A 20,943-nucleotide genomic window follows, 5' to 3' on the forward strand; every position below is an offset into this window, starting at 1 on the left:
AAAGATTCAGTTATGACGTCAGCTACAATACACCACCTTGTGAGGGTGGTATGCTGCCCTGAAGGATGTAGTATATGCTCTGAACCAGTGACCAACATAGTGTGTTACCTAACTGAATCCTGATTCAAACAAACTGGCTGTTAAGAGAGATTTATGAGACAAAGAGGGAAATTTGAACACAGACTGGATATTTAATATAGATAATTTTTGTGTACTTAAGATAATGGTACTGTAGTTATGCTCATAAAGTCTTTTTCTTTTACAGATATAAATAATTAAGAATGAAATGATACATTGTTCAAGATTTGCTTCAACATAGTTATGAGGGTGGATGGGTGGGAGGTAGAGACAAAACAAGATTGGTTATGATGGTTGGTGAAGCTGGGTGATTGATATACAGGTCATTATACAACTCTCCAATCTTGTATATGTTTGAAATTTCCCATAGAGCACAAAAGTTAAAAGACGACTTCTGTAACCCTATGCAGATACAATCATGATGCTTTTGGATTCCTTAAGATGAAGGTTTGGACCTTAAACAGTTGTGGTGCTATCTGAAGGAATGAGAACATGAAGAAGGAAAGTCTTAAGTACCAGATCTGGCATTAAAACAGCTGCAAAATTACAAGAACTATAGTGCCTATTCATATTTCCTTTTTTTCTCTGTAAATATTTATATATTTTAGCGAATTTTCCCTTTCTTTCCTCTCTTAATTATTTTTATAGGTTAACTATATAATTGAGTCCACAAATTGTGTAATACTGATATAGGATAAATTAAACTCATGGAAAAATGAACATGACCCTGAAACGGAGCCAGGTGTGGTAACTAAAATAACTTAGGATCATCACCCTTTGGGGAAGAGGATGATCACCTTTTTGGCTGTATAGTGAAGACTTGCATTAGGTTAGGCTGGAACGTTCTTTTAAAAAATGGTAAGTATGGGAAGAAAGGTGTATATGCATGTTGGACAGCCAAATGGGTGGACTGTAGGGGACATGTGCCTTTTATTCTTGACTGATGAGCATTCAAACTCCTATTTGGGGGGAATCCCCTTTGTTTTACTGAAAATAAGAGCTCTATCTCTTGTTACAGAAAGCAAGCGACTCTAGACATTCTCTTTTCCTGGGAGAGTTAGCCATTATTCAAAGCTGAGGAGTTGAGAGTATATGTTGGTGACATATAGCAAAACCCAAACTAATGTTCCCGTGGTGTGACCCTGACTGTGTTCTCTATCCTGACTTCTCTTGTTTTCTGCTCATTTTCTAAGTCTGATTCTCCCATCTTCCTGACAGTTATGTAAGATAATAAATATTCTTCCAATAAATTTCTGCTTAAGATAAGCAGACTGATTTCCTTTTGCTCCTAAGAATATTGACTTCTACAGAGATTTTTCCAGTGACACTACTTTTAAATAAAACAAATTTTTAATGTAGTGATAACAAATAAAAGCTCACTTATAATATATTTTAAGTTTAAATTTTAAAATACGATAAAATATCTTATTATGTTACTATATATGTTCTGTTATTCTCATTTATATTTAATAAGAATTTTGGTAGAGGAATCTTTTTAGTGCTCAAGGACAAACACATTAAGTATACTAACAGTAAGTATCAGAAAATAGTCTAAGTCACATTAACTTAATAATAGTCTTTATTGAAATTATTTTTAAATTAGATTGTGAACTCTTCAGATATACAAAATGCTATTATAACTCATTTTGTAAAGATGCATACTATACATCCATTTTCAAATTCAAAGTCACACTTTTAAATATAGAGTCTGAATCCAAGAATTAAATTATTGTAAAACAGGATTGACAAATAAGGCATTTACCAAAAAATGTCACATACCAAAAAAAAAAGCAAATCACAGTCCCTCATGGAATATTATATAGCACATGGAATAGATGAAAATACTATTTTGCTATGTAACAAAATAAATTCAGTGTTAAAATGTTAGCTAGGATAAAATAAGATAAAAATGAATTTAATTAATTAACATGACTTTTTTTGTTATTGAGGGTGGGAAGAGAGTATAAATGGCCTAAGTCTCTAAGTTCTAGAGTATTTGAGGCATATCTTGTTTTGTACTAAGTTTTCCTGTAAGTACATTGCTTTTCACTTACACAGTGCTTTTAGTTTTCAACATGCTTTTAAAAAGATAACATTTCATTTAATTCTCATAGAAACGTGTAAGAACCACAGGGCATGTATACTGATTTCCAAAACAAAATAATCTGAAGCTGAGATTAACTGATTTTCCCAAATTTGTATTTCTAATGTGAAGCACCAGAGCCAACAAACAATAGCAAATCTCTTCATAAATATTCCATAGCATATATTCTAATGCATTGGGAAGAGCTGTAACAGATTGTTGATGTTAATGTTTACAAAGTTTGCCCTCTTCATTTTCTCAGCGCCCATTCTCCCTGTTAATTCAAAGGTCTGCTCATTATCAGATTGGATATAAGTGACGAGAAAGGATTAAATGACCACAATGGAAAAATTACAATGCCACAAAACATTTTATTAGAGACTTAAAAAGAATTACCACAAGATTGGTAAGCCAGTAGAGAACAGTCAGAGAAGACAAGTATTATACATGTATGTTTTTAAGTTAGGCATCTTTGAGTAAGTAGAGAGACAAGAGAGGGTAAGTGGTTATATGTGTATGTGTATTTGGTGAAGGAATACCAATATGTTTAGTATATCTAAACTTTTTTCTTCCATTAGTATCAGTTGAAAATCTAATTTGTGTTTATAATTAGCTGAAGGACTATAAATGAATCTTATACTAAGTGGTACTAAAAACTCTAATTAGTTACTGAGATGTAAATTGACACCAAAATTGCTTTGGGGAAGACACTTGTTAAAAAAACTATACCTCAATGTCAGTTACTATTTTCAACAAAGTGTCAAGGAACAGCCATGCAAATATGTCATCTGAACCATTCACTTGACTGCAATTTTCATGTTTTGCATTCGATGTAAAAAATATTCAACTATTTACAAATTCATAAATTTTTACATTTTTAATACATACCTGCCAATGGAACACACTGCTTTACATGTATAGTAAGACTGTCTGCTGGAGTTCTCAAGGTCATAAAGTACAATCACACCATCTGAACCACCTGATAACATGCTGATAATAAAAAAGTTCACATTAGTTTATCATTTTATGTAGTCCATTTATTTATGACTGCAAATTTCCAAAAACTGATTTGCAAACACCCAAATGTATTAAGGATACATTAATTTGTAATAAGTTAATCCTCAATAACACAGACTTAATAAACTAGAATTTCTTAATATTTAATAGATGAATATAAAAAAATTCATTCTGTGATCATTTCAAGTTTACTTCCGTAATTTCAAAAAGAAAAGGTGACAGAAACAAGATGGCAAAAGAGATTTCTTAAGAAAGTAAAATATTACAAAGTTATTTTAAATGTCCTAATTACAGCTATGCTAAATGAAAAAGGAAGTAGGCAAACCAACTATTACTGACACTTGCTATTTGGCCCTGGGCAAGTTATACCACCTGTCCAAGACTCAACAATTGTAAAGGAGGGGGACATTTTTATCTGAATCACAATGTCGATAATAAAAGTTAAGTGCAAAATTCTTTTTACAGTATCTGGCAAAAAATAGGGGCTCAATAAATGTTAGATTCCTTCCTTCTCTTATGAATGCATTCACTCAATTCATTCAACTTTAAGTTCCTACAATGTTAGACACTCTGCTAAAACAACTGTGAACAAGGCAGGCATGATTCCTGTCTTTGCAGAGTTTACAGTCCAATAGGGAAAACGGGTAGTAGGCATAATCACACAAATTATTAGTTACGATTGGGATCACTGTGACAATAACTTATCTTTATTCTAGTTTGGAAATTCAGGAACAGTTTCCCTGATTGTAATATTTAAGCTGGTATGTGAAGGAGGATTCAAAGTTAGCCAGACAGATGTGAAAGTAACAATCCAAGCCCATTCTAGGAACCAAAAGAAGGGATGTGTTGCTGGAGCAGTGTGGAAGGGAAAGAGTGGTGAGAGATGAGAAGGAGGAGCCAAACCACTGGAAGTCTTACTTTTGAGAGTAAAAGAGGGCGCTAAAAAATTAGCAATCTCTTTTTTTGGAAACAATTATTGACTGACTCTCAAGCTGGTCTATTATATTGGTAGAATATACAAAATTATTCTATTCAAAAACTTTGCAAAAATATTTCTAAAAAGTAAAAGTAGCAAGCATATATATTAAAGCTATATACACTGATTGAACTTAATAATTTGTAAACATCATTCTTGGTACTTCATATGCCATACATATGGTTAATCAGTTTCTTAACCATATTTGTCTCTAAGACTGTTACTGTGTTTTTTTAAATGTGATTTTTCAATATGATCTTATTAGTTTCTTTTTTTTTTTTTGCATAAAATTGTCTAAAATCATCTTTAAATCTGGAGTTGTTTTCACCTTTAACTGACTTCCCTAAAAGCTATAATATGTTTAATTTAGGAAATAGAAACAGATGATGAGGTATATATGGTAAGTTCAGAGAAAATTCTACAAAATGGAGGATATTCTTGAAATGTGCAAATATTTCAGATTCTTTTCACTGTTTCCTTTTACCTTAATTCAAAGTACGTTTCTTTAGTACTTCTTTTTTTACAAGATAAAATTCTCCTTCAACAAATTCTCTATTTTATGTCTTTTTTGGATGCTACACCAAATTTAAATATTATAAAATCTTAGACATTGTGAATGTTATTCAATTACAAAATATACATTTATCCCAATTACAAATATACATTTATCCCAATTAAAAATAGGGGCACCATCAAAAATTCTTCACAGAGGTCCAAACAATGCAATCTCTCTAGATCATCGCTCCTTACTTTTCACCTCAAAGTAACTCATTATCATGATTTTTATCGTAATCACTGTCTTTCTCTTCTGTACAGTTCATAGTTCATCACCCTAGAATGTACACATGAATATTAGCTTTGCTTTTAAAAAAAATTTTAATGTCTTTTAACTTTAAGCTATAGGTCTCCTCTACCTTTCTTTCTCCCTCCCTCCTGTACTTTTTCCCTCTCTTGTAATTTATTTGTTGCAAAAACTAGATCACGTGTCCTGCAATGTCCAGCCTGGACTTTGGTGACTGCATTCATGTGCTATAATTTAAAATAATTTCTATTTGCCATTGCTCTTGTGATGTGATATTAGCAGACAAACCAATATCTAGATCCATCAATTTATACATCTATATAAAGTGTTGCTATCTGCTAATATTATTGCTCACCATCAATCCTTACGTTGCTGTCTCTCTCATCATTCTAGTTGAATGATTTCATTCTCTGGTTGATTCCTAAAGAATGGCTAATAAGAACAACAGTCTCTGAATTCTTGTGTTTTTGACAATTTATCTGTCCTTTTTGTACTTGAAATCAGTTTGGCTAGATATAAAATCCTTGACTCACATTTTATTTCCTTGAGCGTCTTGGGTAAGAAGCTTCATTTCTTTGGCCAGAAAGCCCAAAGTTAAAGTCTAGTGACAATATAATTTTTTCCCCCTTATATAAAGCTCCAGATCTTATTTATCCTAGAAAAGCTTTCTTGAATTATTGTTTTAATATTTATTCTGCTCTTTTGCCTTGGTTTTCTTCTTTGGGAACTTCTATTATGTTATGCTGGATCTTCTTTGCCTATATTCTATATATACACCTCTTGAATTATTTTCCTCTCTTCATTTCTTTTTGGTTTTCAAAATTTTCCTCCTTTCTAGTTTCTATTTCTAAGGCATTACCTCTTCCATTTATTTGTGTTCCTTATGCTTTTAGTCAGTCTTCATTTCTCAAATATTTTTATTTCTAATTTTTTGAGTTTGAGCATCTCATTTCTGAGGTTTTCTAATTCCAACTTAACATTATTCTCTCATTTATTATACGTTTATAAAACAACTTTTACCTAGTTTTGAAGTATTAGGCTAGAGTTCTCATCTGTTTTATAGACACTTCTTTCTGGTGTGACTTCACTCTCCGTAACAGCATTAGTCCACTTCTTATCCTCTTTGTTTTTATAATAATTTTGTAGGAACTTTGACCTTAATCCTATTCTTTTGCTCATTTTTATGTAAAATTAATTTTCTTAACCTTTTAGAATGGAGGCTTGACTTAAGAGTAATGTTTAAATTTTATATATTAAAACATCCTCTTCCCTTAAAATTTTTTTGATGGGTAAGATTTCAAAATATGGCAGCTTGCTTTCAGAGATTTCCTGGTTCTGTTCACCTCCCCAATTTTATCGGGGACATCTTTTTCCTTTGTTTCTATTGTCTCTGTACTGCTCAATTTGGATTTTATTTCCAGCAGTTTTTCCTCAGTATGTAGTTCTGTACTGGAGGGGCACTTTGACTGGTTAGCTCTTTGGAGAGATATTAAGAGTCCAGACTGCTATAGCTCCTTCTGGTCTTACCATGGACCATTAAAACATACCTAGAGAGTATGCCATCCTCTCCCAGTTTGAGCTGCTATAGTCAAATTTGTTTGCTAAGCTTGTGGTTATTTTGGACTTATCCAGGTATATCAGATGCCTTATTGCTTTTTACTGCCTCCTGTGGCAAAAATGCTGGTAGTGCACAGATCTTGTAGTTGTCAGTGGTTTGTTCCCACTTATTCACAGTTTGGGGTTTGTGGGGATACTTCATGACCTAGTTTGGTTGTAAGTGTTAATCTTGTTTTTTCTACTTATCATTTTTAGTCTCTGTATGTGTTTCAATGGAGAACTAGAGGAACATTAAAAACTGCATTGACATTGTCATCTTTCTTTTTTTCTTTCTTTTTTTGAGAAGAAGTCTCACTCTGTAGCCCAGACTGGAATACAGTGGCATGATCTCGGCTCACTGCAACCTCCGCCTCCTGGGTTCAAGTGATTCTCCTGCCTCAGCCTCCAGAGTAGCTGGGATTACAGGTGCGCGCCACTGCACCTGGCTAATTTTTTGTATTTTTAGTAGAGATGGGGTTTCACCACGTTGGCCAGACTGGTCTTGAACTCCTGACCTCAGGTAATCCACCTGTCTCAGCCTCCCAAAGTGCTAGGATTACAGGTGTGAGCCACTGTGCCCGGCCTGTCATCTTTCAAGAACAGCACCCAAACTACAGTTTTTGGCACTACATTCACTGAATATTTTGATTGAAAGATTTTCACCTGATTTTAAACACAATAAAATTAGAAGTAGAGCAGTGCTATTTAACTCTCCAAGATAAGGAGCTTGTGCCAGAAACAAACACGTCTTTCTTCATTGAGAAAGTCTTGTTACAAACATATCTTAACTTCTTTAAATGGTGTGTGTAATGATGTAGTAGATTTATGTTTTAGCCCAAGATCCTTATCTTGTGACCCAGTCACAAATAGTTCATGAACTAGTAGCATGTACCGATTATAGACTTGTTTTTAAGATAAATTCAATACCAATTTATAAAACAATAAGGTTAATTTAAAAGTAGTTATTTGAAGGCTCAAAAATCCAGTTGAAGGGCAGTAAAGAAAGACTGCTAATAATGCCCTACTTAGTTATTTTTAAAAATATTCCACATTAGCTTTATTACAAAAATTTTGTAGTTCAGTTACTCTAATTGTGTACATAGAGAAACATTTGTAAATTTTAACAACTACAACTTTTATTTAGATTGATAAAGTGTTTGGACACAGTTGTGAGTTACATGTATACCTCAACCAATTCCCAAGACACTTCCGCTTCATACTTAATCTTCACAAAACATTGCTTTTCTTGACATACAGATGTATTATCAATATAAAACAAAATTATGTTAAAAGTTGAACTTTTAATCTTAACTGACATGGTATTAGCAATAATGTCAGATGTTTCGACTTTGTTAAAATGGCTTCCAAAAGTTTTTCTCTGATTCCATTAACTTTCTATTTGAAGTATCTGATGGCATTAACTATGAAGTATCTGACATTATTTAACTATGAGATACTTTTTGCTGACAGAGTATGAAGAGATATGGTTTCATGTTTTTATATGGACAAGAAAACTTAGTATTAAAGATGAATGAAATTAACTTAGAAGAATTTAAAATTATAAAAGAAAATTCAAGCTTCACAGAGTGATATGCAAATGCACCCTCTGCAATTGCACCTGTTAAACTGTAATTTTCAGATAGTTTTTGTAAAATAACACCTAACTTTGAAATAAATGCTTCTCTACCAGATTTGTGTATTCTCTCTGGTTTCCATTCTGATTTTCAGTGACATCTTTACAGCTCTCATGGTGGATGGTAAATATTAACAGGTATTTTGAACAAGTTATACATACATCGTTTTTTTAGTTTTCCACAGAATGTACACTTTCCTTTTTGTATCTCGTCGCTATCAAAAGGGGTTAATGCAAAATATAAGTATTAGCAAACAATGAAATAGTTGTAGACTTCTACCATGCAATAAAGGGGAAAACCACTGTAGCAAGAGTCTTCAGACTTTTCTCTATGTGCTGTACCAAAAGATGCCTCATCTGCATTTCTCAAATATATTTCATGCACATATAATCTATAACTTCCCACATTTCTCACCAACTCTGCCAACTGGTAGTCCACTGGCTTCTCATACTTCACAGGCCACACAACTGATTACTACACCAAGTGGCTGGCTGGAGTAACAGTATTGAATACTTTCCTGACCAGCACCCAAACCCAAAAGTCAGCTATCTCTTGCTGCTCATGTATGCATGTTTCATAAGTGAGTGCCCCCCAGCTGTCCTTGAATAGAAGGTGTTATACTGAGCCTGGAAAAGGTCAGGAAAAAGAAAAGAATGATTACTCATCATCTTTTAGATTTAACCACATCCTAAAGTAAGATGTTTCTCAAATACTACTAGATGAGACCATGGTGGAAGCTGGAAGTAAAAAGTGGAAGTTTATCAAATCTGTTCTGACTTGACTTAATGTACATAATAACATTTCGATATAAAATAAAAATTCTGGGGCAAATGCTAAATATATCGTAACACGACAAACTGTTTCCTTTAGTTAATGCTATATGTGGCCTAATTATAGGCACATGAAATACACCATAACACAAACTGTTTCCTTTATTTAATGCTCTATGTGGCCTAATTATAGGCCACATGGAAGGTTTTGCACTGTCTCATAAGAGTAACGTGGTGTTATGATGAATTGTAAGTAGGAGAATATGTTCAGAATTGCATTTTTCAAAGCATTTTGGCTGCTGTGTAGAGACTGGGCTGAAAGCAGTAAAAGTATATGTAATACTGCTTTTGATTAATAGTGGCAGCAGTGGTGTCAACCATTTATGATGTGCCAGGTCTTATGCTAATCATGTTGTGCATATTATCTCAATTAATCCTCAAAACAAACTTGTTAGGTAGGTACTGTTGTTCCCATTGCATAGCTAAGGCAACTGAGAATTAGAAAGGTTAGGTAAATTGTTCAAGGTCACAAAGCTGGTAAGTGGTAAAGCCAGGAAGAACTCAAATATAATTCTTATTTGTTTCTAACCTAATTCTTCAAAATAGTCTTCCACTTTTTGTATTTATTTTCCCATTAGACTATTTTGAGAGTAGCAACTATGTTTTAAAATAACACCTAAAGACACACTCTAGCACTTAAAAGTCCTCTGCATCCAAAAGAAGTTCAATGTTTGTTAATTTAACAATAAGTACATATTTATATTAAAGTAGCTTGGAAATGTTTATTTCACAACATTTGGTAGGTTTGATGTTTTGTATTTATTTGAAAATAATAATGCCAGATTAAAAAAATGCTATAATTTGGGATTTTCATTAATTTTAATGAAACTTCTACATCATTAATCTAAAAATGGAGGTTTTAACTGCATTTCACTTAGAAAGAAAAATGATTATACAAGTATAATAAACTTACTATCTCCCTTCAACAGGTTCAATGTCAAGGGTGTTAATTCCACCGCCGTGGATTCTTTCAACATCTCTGTCTTTATTTAATTCCAGTCCCAAAACTCTTTAAATTAAAAGGGGGAGAAAGAAATTAACAAGTAATTTAACATTTAAAAATTTCTTATTTAACGAAGATTACTTATAGTACAAAAATCAAAAGAAATGTCTAAATCTTCTACCATACATCCTAATGTATTTATAGATTTTTAGAGACCTTGTACAAATGTTTAAAATATCAACAGTAGTAACAATTACATGCAAACTTTTAAAGGTATTTAGAGACTGAAATTTGTATTAAAAAACTTAAATTCTGATAAATGTAGCTGAGGACATCTAATGGACAAAAACAAAAATTACAGGATTTAAAAAAAATTCCTCGAAGTGTTTCTTAGAGATGGACAGAAATAAAAAATGAGTATGGGCTGGGTGCAGTGGCTCATGCCTGTAATCCTAGCGCTTTGTGAGGCTGAGGTGAGAAGACTGCCTGAGACCAGGAGTTGGAAAGCATCCCCAGCAACATAGCGAGACCCCATCTCTACAAAAAAATAAAATACAAATAAGCTGGGCATGGTGGTGGGCTCCTACACAGGAGACTGAGGCAGGAAGATTGCTTGAGCCCAGGAGTTCAAGGATGCAGTGAGCCACGATCAATTCATTGCACTCCAGCCTGGGTGACAGAGTGAGATCCTGTCTTGAAAGAAAAGAGACTATGTTCAACTTAACACTTACGTGTATTTAAATAAAGCCAATTAAATATCAATACAAATAATTAACAAGTACTCTCACAAACTAAGACAAATGACATTTCTGATATTTTATAACTGTAAACCATCATTATCCTGGTGAGCATATTATTAAGATTAAATGAGTTTGTATATAAAAAGTGCTAATTACAACACCGAGTACATTGTAAGTCTAGTGAATATTAACTATTTGAATCTGTCTTAATCTGTTGGATGTTATTAGCATCTACACTAATTTAACCAGAATGAGTTCTAAATTCATTAATTAAAATAATGCTAGTTTAAATATCAAATTATAAAATTTTTGCCTATAAAATTGTCAGTTTTTTAAAAAGATAACAATACACAATGCTGGAAAGGCATAAACTGATACTTTCATTCATTGACAGTAGTACAAGTAATTATAAGCATTTTGGAAATTATTTTAGCAGTATAAAGTACCTGATTTGAAGATATACATGGCCCTTTGTCTTCTAGACATTACATATAGTACGACAATGACAAGCAGGCCAGGTGCAGTGGCTCACGCCTGTAATCCTAGCACTCTGGAAGGCCAAGGTGGGTGGATCACCTGAGGTCAGGAGTTCGAGACCAGCCTGGCCAATATGGCGAAACCCCACCTCTACCAAAAATATAAAAATTAGGCTGGGCGCAGTGGCTCACGCCTGTTATCCCAGCACTTTGGGAGGCCGAGGATCACGAGGTACGAGACTGAGACCATCCTGGCCAACATGGTGAAACCCCATCTCTACTAAAAATACAAAAATTAGCTGGGCGTGGTGGCACGTGCCTGCAATCCCAGCTACTCGGGAGACTGAGGTAGGAGAATCACTTCAACCTGGGAGGCGGAGGTTGCAGTGAGCCGAGATCACACCATTGCACTCCAGCCTGGGGGACAAGAGCGAGACTCCATCTCAAAACAAAAACAGAAACAAAAAAACTCAAAAATCAGCCAGGCCTAGTGGTGCATGCCTGTAATCCCAGAGGCTGAGGCAGGAGAATTGCTTGAATCCAGGAGGCAGAGGTTGCAGTGAGCCGAGGTCACGCCCCTGCACTCCAGCCGGTTAAACCATTCCTGTATCCCTGGTATGAACCCCACTTGATCATGGTGGATTATATTTTTTATATGCTGTTGGATTTGGTTAGCAAGTATTTTGTTGAGAGTTTTTGCATCTATCTTTATCAGGGATGTTCGTCTGCAGTTGTCTTTGTTATGTTCTTTCCTGGTTTTGGTATTAGCATGATATTGGCTTCACAAGATGATTTAGGGAGGAATCCCTCTTTCCTATCTTTTGGAACAGTGTCAATAGGATTGATACCAATTCTTCTTTGAATATCTGATAGAATTCAGCTGTGAGTCTGTACCTAAACTTTTTTGGGTAGCTTTTAAATTACCATTTCAATCTTGTTGCTTGTCGCTGGTCTCTCTAGGGTTTCTATTTTTTCCTGATTTAATCTAGGAGGGTTACATATTTCCAGGAATTTATTCATCTCTTCTAAGTTTTCTAGTTTATGTGCATAAAGATGTTGATAGTAGCCTTGAATGATGTTTTGTATTTCTGTAGTAATGGTTGTAATATCTCCCATTTTGTTTCAAATCGACCTTACTGGATCTTCTCTCTTCTTTCGTTGGTTAATCTTGCTAATGGTTATCAATTTTATTTATCTTTTGAAAGAACTGGCTTTTTGTTGCATTTATCTTTTATATTTTGTTGTTGCTGTTTCATTGTCATTTATTTCTGCTCTGATCTTGGTTGTTTCTTTTCTTCTGTTGGGTTTGGGTTTGGTTTGCTGTTTCTCTAGTTCCTTGAGGTATGCCCTCAGATTGTCCATTTGTGCTCTTTCAGACTTCTTGAGGTATGCATTTAATGGTATGAACTTTCATCTTAGCACCACTTTTCCTGTATCCCAGAGGTTTTGATAGGTTGTGTCACTATTATCATTCAGTTCAAGGAATTTTTAAATTTCCATTTTGATTTCATTGTTGACCCAATGATCATTCAGGAGCAGGTTATTTAATTTCCATGTATTGCATGGTTTTGAGGGTTCCTTTTGGAGTTGATTTCCAATTTTATTCCACTGTGGTCTGAGGGAGTGCTATAATTTTGATTTTCTTAAATTTGTTGAGACTTGTTTTGGGGTCTATCATATGGTCTATCTCAGAGGATGTTCCAAGTGCTGATGAATAAATGTATATTCTGCAGTTGTTGAGTAGAATGTTCTGTAAATATCTGTTAAATCCATTTGTTCTAGGGTATAGTTTAAGTCCATTGTTTCTTTATTGACTTCCTGAAGTCTTGATGACCTGTCTAGTGCTGTCTAGTGCTGTCAGCAGACTACTGAAGTCCCCCACTATTATTGTGTTGCTGTCTATCTCATTTCTTAGGTCTAGTAGTAATTGTTTTATAAATTTGAAAGCTCCAGTGTTAAGCTGCACATATATTTAGGACTGTGATATTTTCCTCTTGGACTAGTCTTTTTATCACTATGTGATGTCCCTCTTTGTCTTTTTTAACTGTTGATGCTTTAAAGTCTGTTTTGTCTGATATAAGGATAGCTACTCCTGCTCACTTTCGGTGTCCATTTGCATGAAATATCTTTTTCCACCCTTTAAGTTTATGTGAGTCTTTATTTATTAGGTGAGTCTCTTGAAGACAGCAGACACTTGGTTGGTGAATTCTTATCCATTCTGCCATTCTGTATCTTTTTTTTTTAGACTAATGATTACCATTGACTGTATTCCTAATGTTTCCCTATATGTGACATATATTGCCTTTCTTTTTATTTTTATTTCTATTACACTTTTAAGTTCTGGGATACATGTGCAGAATTTGTTACATAGGTATACATATGCCATGGTGGTTTGCGGCACCTATCAACCCATCATCTAGATTGTAAGCCCTTAATGCATTAGGTATTTGTCATAATGCTCTCCCTCCCCTTGCCCTCCAGCCCCTGACAGGCCCCAGTGTGTGATGTTCCCCTCCCTGTGTCCATGTGTTCTCATTGTTCAACTCCCACTTGTAAGTGAGAACATGTGGTCTTTGGTTTTCTGTTCCTGTGTTAGTTTGCTGAGAATGATGGTTTCTGTATCTTTTAAGTGGAGAATTTAGGCCATTTACATTCAACATTAGTACTGAGAAGTGAGGTACTGTTTTATTCATTGTGCTAGTTGTTGCCTGAATACCTTTTTTTAATTGTATGGTTTTATAGTTTGGGGAAAAGAAAGAGAGATCAGTCTTTACTGTGTCTATATAGAAAGAAGTAGACATAAGAGACTCCATTTTGTTCTGTATTTGAGATGCTTTTAATCTGTAACCCTATCCCCAACCCTGTTTTTGCAAGAGACATGTGCTGTGGTGGCTCAAGGTTTAATGGATTTGGGGCTGTGCAGGGTGTGCTTTGTTAAACAAGTGCCTGAAGGCTTGTTAAAAGTCATCACCATTCTCTTAATCTCAAGTAGCTCCAGGGACACAAACACTGCGGAAGGTCACAGGGACCTCTGCCTAGGAAAGCTAGGTATTGTCCAAGGTTTCTCCCCATGTGATAGTCTGAAATATGGCCTCGTGGGAAGGGAAAGACCTGATTGTCCCCCAGCCTGACACGCGTGAAGGGTCTATGACTGAGGAGGATTAAATATAAGAGGAAAGAAGGCCTCTTGGCAGTTGAGATAGAGAAAGGCATCTGTCTCCTGCCCCTCCCTGGGCAATGGAACATCTTGGTGTAAACCTGATTGTATGTTCTATTTACTGAGATGGGAGAAAACAGCCTTAGGGCTGAAAGTGGGACATGCTAGAAGCAATGCTGCTCTATATGCACTAAAAAGGTTTATGGAGATGTTTACATATGCATATGTAACTTTTCCTTAAACTTATTCATGTCACAGAGATCTTTATTCATATGTCTTACTGCTGACCTTCTCCTTACCATGATCCTATTATCCTGCCACTTCCCTTTTTCCGAGATGGTAAAAACAATGATCAATAAATACTGAGGGAACTCAGAGACCTGTGCAGGCGCGGGTCCTCTGTATGCTAAGCGCCGGTACCCTGGGCCCACTGTTTCTTTCTCTATACTTTGTGTCTCATTTCTTTTCTCAAGTCTTTCATTCCACCCAACGAGAAACGCCCACAGGTGTGGAGGGGCAGGCCACCCCTTCATTATAGGTCCTGTGAGATTTATGCTTTAAAGAGATTCTATTTTGGTGTATTTTAAAGATTTGTTTCAAGATTTAGAGCTCCTTTTAGCAGTTCTTGTAGTGCTGGCTTCATAGTGGCAAATTCTCTCAGTATTTGTTTGTCTGAAAAAGACTGTATCTTTCCTTCATTCATGAAGTTTAGTTTTGCTGAATACAAAATTCTTGCCTGATAATTGCTTTGTTTAAGGAGGCTAAAGATAGGACCCCAAACCCTTCTAGACTGTAGGATTTCTACTGAGAAATCCGCTGTTAATCTGATAGGTTTTCCTTTATAGGTTATCTGCTGCTTTTGCCTCACAGCTCTTAAACATCCTTTCCTTTGTCTTAACTTTAATAGCCTGAAGACTATATGCTTAGGTGATAATTTTTTTGTGTGATAAATTTCCAAGGTGTTCTTTCAGCTTCTTGTATTTGGATGTCTAGATGTTTAGCAAGGCCAGGGATATTTTCCTTGTTTATTCTCTCAAACATGTTTTCCAAAGTTTCAGATTTCTCTTTTTCCTCAGATAATTGGGAACACCAATTATTTTTAGGTTTGGTTGCTTAACATAATCTCAAACTTCTTGGAGGCTTTGCTCATTAAAAAAAATTTTTTTTTCTTTGTCTTTGTCGGATTGAGTCATTTTAAAGCCTTGTCTTTGAGCCCCAAAGTTCTTTATTCTACTTGTTTGGTTCTATTGCTGAGACTTTCCAGGCATTTTGCATTTCTCTAAGTGTGTCCTTTATTTCTAGAAGTTGTGAAAGTGTTTTATCCAAGCTATTTCACTGGAGATTTTTTCATTCATATCTTCTATCTTTTTTAAAAATTTCTTTAAGTTGGACTTAACCCTTCCCTGTTGTCTCCTTGATTAGCTTAATAATCAACCTTCTGAATTATTTTTCTGGCAATTCCAAGATTTATTCTTGGTTTGGAGCCAGTGTTGGTGGGCTTGTGTAATCTTTTGGGGATGTTAAAGAACCTTGTTTTGTCATATTACCAGAATTGTTTTTCTGGTTACTTCTCATTTGGGCAGACTATGTCAGAGGGAAGATCTGGGACTCAAGGGCTGTTCTTCAGATTCTTTTGTCCCACGAGTGCTCCCTTGATTTGGTGCTCTCCTCCTTCTGCTAAGGTTGGGGCTTCCTGAGAGCCAAACTGCAATGATTCTCTTTTGGATCTAGCCAACCAGCAGAGCTACCGTGCTCTGGTTGGTACAGTGCAGTTCCTGCAAAGAGTCCTGTGATGTGATCTGTCTTCAGGTCTCTCAGCCGTGGATACCAGCACCTGCAACCGTAGAGGCAGCAGGGGAGTGAAGTGGACTCTGATGGCCCTTGGTTGTATTTTTGTTAAATGCACTGGTTTTGTGTTGGTTGGCCTCCAGCCAGGAGGTGGCACTTTCAAGACGGCATCAACTGCAGTAGTATAGAAAGGATACAAGCTTGCCCTAGGGTCAGGTGGTAGGCAGGACCATAGAGCTCCCAGGAGAATATGTCTTTTGTCTTCAGTTACGAGGGAGGTAGAGAAAAACTAGCAGGTGGGAGCAGGGTTAGGCATGTCTGAACTCAGATCTGCTTGGGTGGGGCTTGCTGCTGCTGCTGTGGTAGATGGGGGCATGGCTCCCAGGCTAATGGAGTTATGTTCCCAGGAGGATTATGGCTGCCTCTGCTGTGTCACACAGGTCACCAAGGAAGTTGGGGAAGGCCAGCAGCCAAAGGCCTCACCCAGCTCCCATGCAACCTGCAGCCTGAAGGGCTGGTCTCACTCCCACTGTGCCCCCACAACAGCTCTGAGTTTATTTCCAGCAGGGCTGAGAATTTGCCCCAGGCTTCAAGTCTCCCAGCTGAGAAAGCCAGAGGACTCACAGTTCCTTGGCTGTCCTGCAGTGCCTGCAGCGGCAATCCACCTCCTTCAAAGGGTCCGTGGATCCTCTCAGCTTTCCTGGAATTTTCCTGTGGTAGTTTTTGAAGCAAATGTTCACGATATGCATCTCCACACACTGCTCTGTCCATCCGAGTGGGAGCTGCCCAGTTAGTCCTGCCTCCTATCCACCATTTCCTCTCATTCTCCTCTGTTTTAGTGTCTTAAGATGGCTACATATTCTTTTTGTTCAACGAGTTAATATGTGTGTGTGTGTATATTTTTTTTTCTTCTTTTTTTTTTAGGTTGTGAGTTTCTCTGGGTCCCCTAAGTTGTAGAAGTGGTTATTCTCCTTTTCCTGATTTCCAATTTGTAATTTCAATTTTCATTTTATCTTTGATTCTGGAGTTTTCTGAAATGTAATTCTGAATTTCCAAAACATGAGAGGTGGGGGTGATGTTACCATTAATTGATTTATTTCCAGTTTCTATAGCTTATGATCAAAGAAGGTGGCCTATAAGATAGCTACCTTTTTGAATTTGTTAAAGTTAAAGTTTACTTAATGGCCAAGAACAATTTTGGCAAACGTACCACTGACCTACAAAAAGTATGTACATTTTCCATTTAAGGGATGTAAAGTCATGTATCTACTAAATCTAATTTGTTGTTTATTCATTTCCTCCATATATATGTATATATATATATGTCCTTCTTTAAATATTGTCCTTCCTTTATATAATGTCCTTCTTTAAAATGTCTGGTGCTTTTAACCTTAAATCTTACCTCATCTAGTATTTGTAGTGATGTCCACATTTTATTTATAGTTGCCTGATCTCTCCTTATTCTTTAACTTTTTAACTATTTAAGAATTTTGTATTTTAAAATATTTTAACTTAATCTATTTATGAGAAACAGCTTTTAGCTTTACTTTGTTTTAAAAACTAATCCGATAATATATGCTTCTTAATGGAAGAAATCAGCCTGTTCACCTTTGCTATGACATCTGATATACTTGGTATTATTCCTTCTTTATTTAATGTCATGGTTTCTTCTTTTACCTTTATTTTTGCTAGTTTAATGCAGTTGCTATTCATTTCCATCTTGTCAATTGAGAAGTGTCTAAAAAAATTTAGCAACCATATTATATATTTCCAGCTTGTTTATTATTATATATTTACATTTAATCATACACATACTGCAAGGTTCACAGGTTTCTTCTCCTCTTCATCTTTTATGTACCTTCAGATTTCATTCAAATACATTTGTTTTTTGATTAACATTCTTTCCTATTTTTTTCCTGAAGGAAAATGGGGTAAAATATTTCTATGAATCTTAGCACAAAGATATTTCTTCTGATAGACTGGTTTGTTTGGATTCCTGGGTTGTAATAATTCTTTTTTTATTTTTAGATAATTTTTAGTTGCTTTTTGAGAGAGTCCTGCTCTGTCACCCAGGCTGAAGTGCGGTGGCACAGTCTTGGTTCACTGCAACCTCCACCAAGTGATCCTCGTGCCTCAGCCACATGAGTAGCTGGGATTACAGGCACCTGCCACTGCACCCGCCAGCACGCCCAGCTAATTTTTGTATTTTTAGTATAGACAGGGTTTTGCCACGTTGCCCAGGCTGGTCTCGAACTCTTGAGTTCAAGTGGTCTGCCTGCCTTGGCCTCCCAAAGTGCTGGGATTACAGGCTTCGATACCCTTTTTTTGTGAGTAGTTATCATTCCAGTGTTTTCTAGTCCCTAGAACTACCGATGAAATGTTTTACCTTTGTGAATGGTAAATTCTTTACCATTGGAAGCTTTTAATAATTTCTTCTTCATTGCTAGATAAGTTATTGGGTATACATACTTTTATGTCTTTTTTATCAATCTTGTCTGGACTTCAGGGAGCCCTGTTAGTCTGCGAATCCAGATCTTTTTGCAATTATTTTTCTTAATTACTGTTTGTTTGTTTTGCTCTTCTGGAATTATTATTGCCTGTTAGATCTTTTGAATCTACCCTCCTAATCTCTTATCATTTTCCTTACTAGACTTTTAATTCTTGTTTTATGAGTTGTGATACTGAATTTGATCATTTCATTCATTATTCAGTACTTCAGTTCTGGGTCATACTACTGTAAAAACCAAACAAAATGCATAGACAGCTACTTGAGGACTCTGAAAAGTAAACAGTCACAGACAATCACATGACAGAAAGGGCTACGGCTAGACACAGTGGCCTGCAGAAGCCGGAACTCTGAGGGAGGGAAATTGTTTTCTCTGTTCATCACAGCCCCGATTCCAAGAGGGTAGGGGCAATCCCCATTGCTTATTGCCTCTCTCCTCACTTCTGAGCCCAGACTTGGGCTTAAACATGGTAGTGTATGGCAGAACAGGGTAAGTGGCCCCTAAAGTTTCTGGCTAGATGGCCAAAACAGGGAGTCCCAGAAAATTGGGAAGTATCCAAGAGATCACAGAGAAGAAGGAGCTCAGGAAAGTGATCCCATAAAGTTGTTTATAAACTCCAGAACTCATCCCTGAGTGAGGCATGCATAGATCTAACCCTGAGTAGTATACAAAAGATTTTAAATATTGAGCTAACCACTCAGGTCACAGTCTGACCACTGAATGGCATACACCTAGGGAAGATATTAAGAGACTTTGAAAACTGAGCTAACATTAAAACTACAGTCCATACAAGTAGGTAGGTTCTTGTAGCCTGAACCTAATCTTGCTAATTAAATGTTACAACAAAAATATCAACATTCTTCATAAGATTAAAACAATACGCAGAGCATTCAAAATGTCCAGGATGCAATCCAAAATTTCCCTGCATATAAAGAACCATGAAAATTTCAACTTGCATGGGAAAAGACAAACAAAAGAAGCCAAAGCTGAGATGACGCAGGTGTTGAGATTATCTGATAAAGACTCAAGGCAACTATTGTAAAATGCTTGAACTTGAGCAACACTGGCATGGTGGTTCGAGTCTGTAATCCCAGCGACTCTTGTGAAGTTGAGGCAAGGGGATCACTTCAGCCTAGGAGTTCAAGACCAGCCTAGGAAAAACAGTGAGGCCCCATTTTTAAAAATAAAAAAAAAAAAGCTTGAGCAAGTCATTGGGCACACACTTGAAACAGATGTTAAAATAGAAAGTCTCAGCAAAGAAATAGAAGACATAAATAAAAACCAAATGGAAATTTTAGTTTTCAATATAAAATTATTTTAACTTAATGTATTCACTAACAGATTGGAGATGGCAGAGGAAAGAATCTGTGAACTTAAAGACAGATCCATTAAAATTATACAGTCTAACAACATAGAGGAAAAAAGATTGGAGGGAAAAAGAACAGAGCCTTTGGGACCAGAGGAACAATTATAAAATCACTAACATTTATGTCACTGGAGGTCTAAAAGGAGAAGGAGTGTAGTGTTGAAAAAATATTGGAAAAAATGGCTGGAAAGTTCCCAAGTTTACGGAAAGATATAAGTCTACAAGTTCAAGAAGCAGAATGAACCCTAACTAGAATAAATCCAAAGAGATCTGCAACCAGACATATCATAAACTGCTGAAAACTAAAGACAAAGCTTTCAAAGCAACCAGAGAAAAATGATAAATTACCTATAGGAAAACAATGATTTGAATGGCTGCAGATTCCTTTTCAGAAACCATTAGACCTACTTTTTTTTTTTCCTCATTCAACTTAGAAGTTTATTTTGCCAAGGCTAAGGACATGCCTGTGACACACACAGCCTCAGGAAGTCCTGACGACATGTATCCAAGATGGTCAGGCTACAGCTCAGTTTTATACATTTTAGGAAGACGTAACACATCAATCAATACATGTAAGATGTACAATGGTTCAGTCAGGAAAGGCAGAACAACTCAAAAACTCAAAGTGGAGGCTTCCAGCTCATAGGTATGTTAGAGTAGGTGGTTAGGCAGATACAGACAGGGCACGAGAGCAACCCACACACACACCCCCACCACCTGTTGCCCCTAGGACTGCCAGGCGACCATGAGGTGATGGTCAGGTGGTTGTTAAACTGCCTCTCTAAAATGATAAGTGGTCACAGCCAGCACCAGGAAGATAGTCTCCTAATAGATAGAAAACACTCGGAGCTGGTGTTATCCACTTCTCAGTAAGATCTCAAACAGGCCCACTCAGAGGCAAAATGGCCTCTTACACGACCTTCCACTGGGAACGCTCGACAGGTAAGAGA

General features: G+C 36.1%; 1 protein-coding gene across 15 annotated transcripts in view; it reads right to left on the reverse strand.

The window, feature by feature from the left end:
* The window catches only part of ERCC8 (ERCC excision repair 8, CSA ubiquitin ligase complex subunit), an 88,782-nt gene that overhangs the window by 54,810 nt on the left and 13,029 nt on the right, over window positions 1–20,943 (reverse strand). For 6 of the 15 annotated variants that reach the window (XM_073993485.1, XM_015451530.4, XM_005556970.4 and 3 more), the window contains exons 2-3: window positions 9,930–10,025; window positions 3,050–3,151 (exon numbers count right to left, since the gene is read on the reverse strand). The exons of 3 other annotated variants lie outside the window; for them this stretch is intronic. Coding sequence is in view for 8 of the 12 variants with exons in the window: in XM_015451530.4 (XP_015307016.2) it covers window positions 3,050–3,151; window positions 9,930–10,025 (198 nt within the window). In the remaining 4 variants the exon portion in view is untranslated. The remainder of the gene's footprint in view (window positions 1–3,049; window positions 3,152–9,929; window positions 10,026–20,943) is intronic. 6 more of the 15 variants (XM_073993486.1, XM_073993481.1, XM_073993479.1 and 3 more) reach the window with 2 other exon arrangements.

The sequence above is a fragment of the Macaca fascicularis genome, chromosome 6, assembly GCF_037993035.2.
Source record: "Macaca fascicularis isolate 582-1 chromosome 6, T2T-MFA8v1.1".
NCBI lineage: Eukaryota > Metazoa > Chordata > Mammalia > Primates > Cercopithecidae > Macaca > Macaca fascicularis.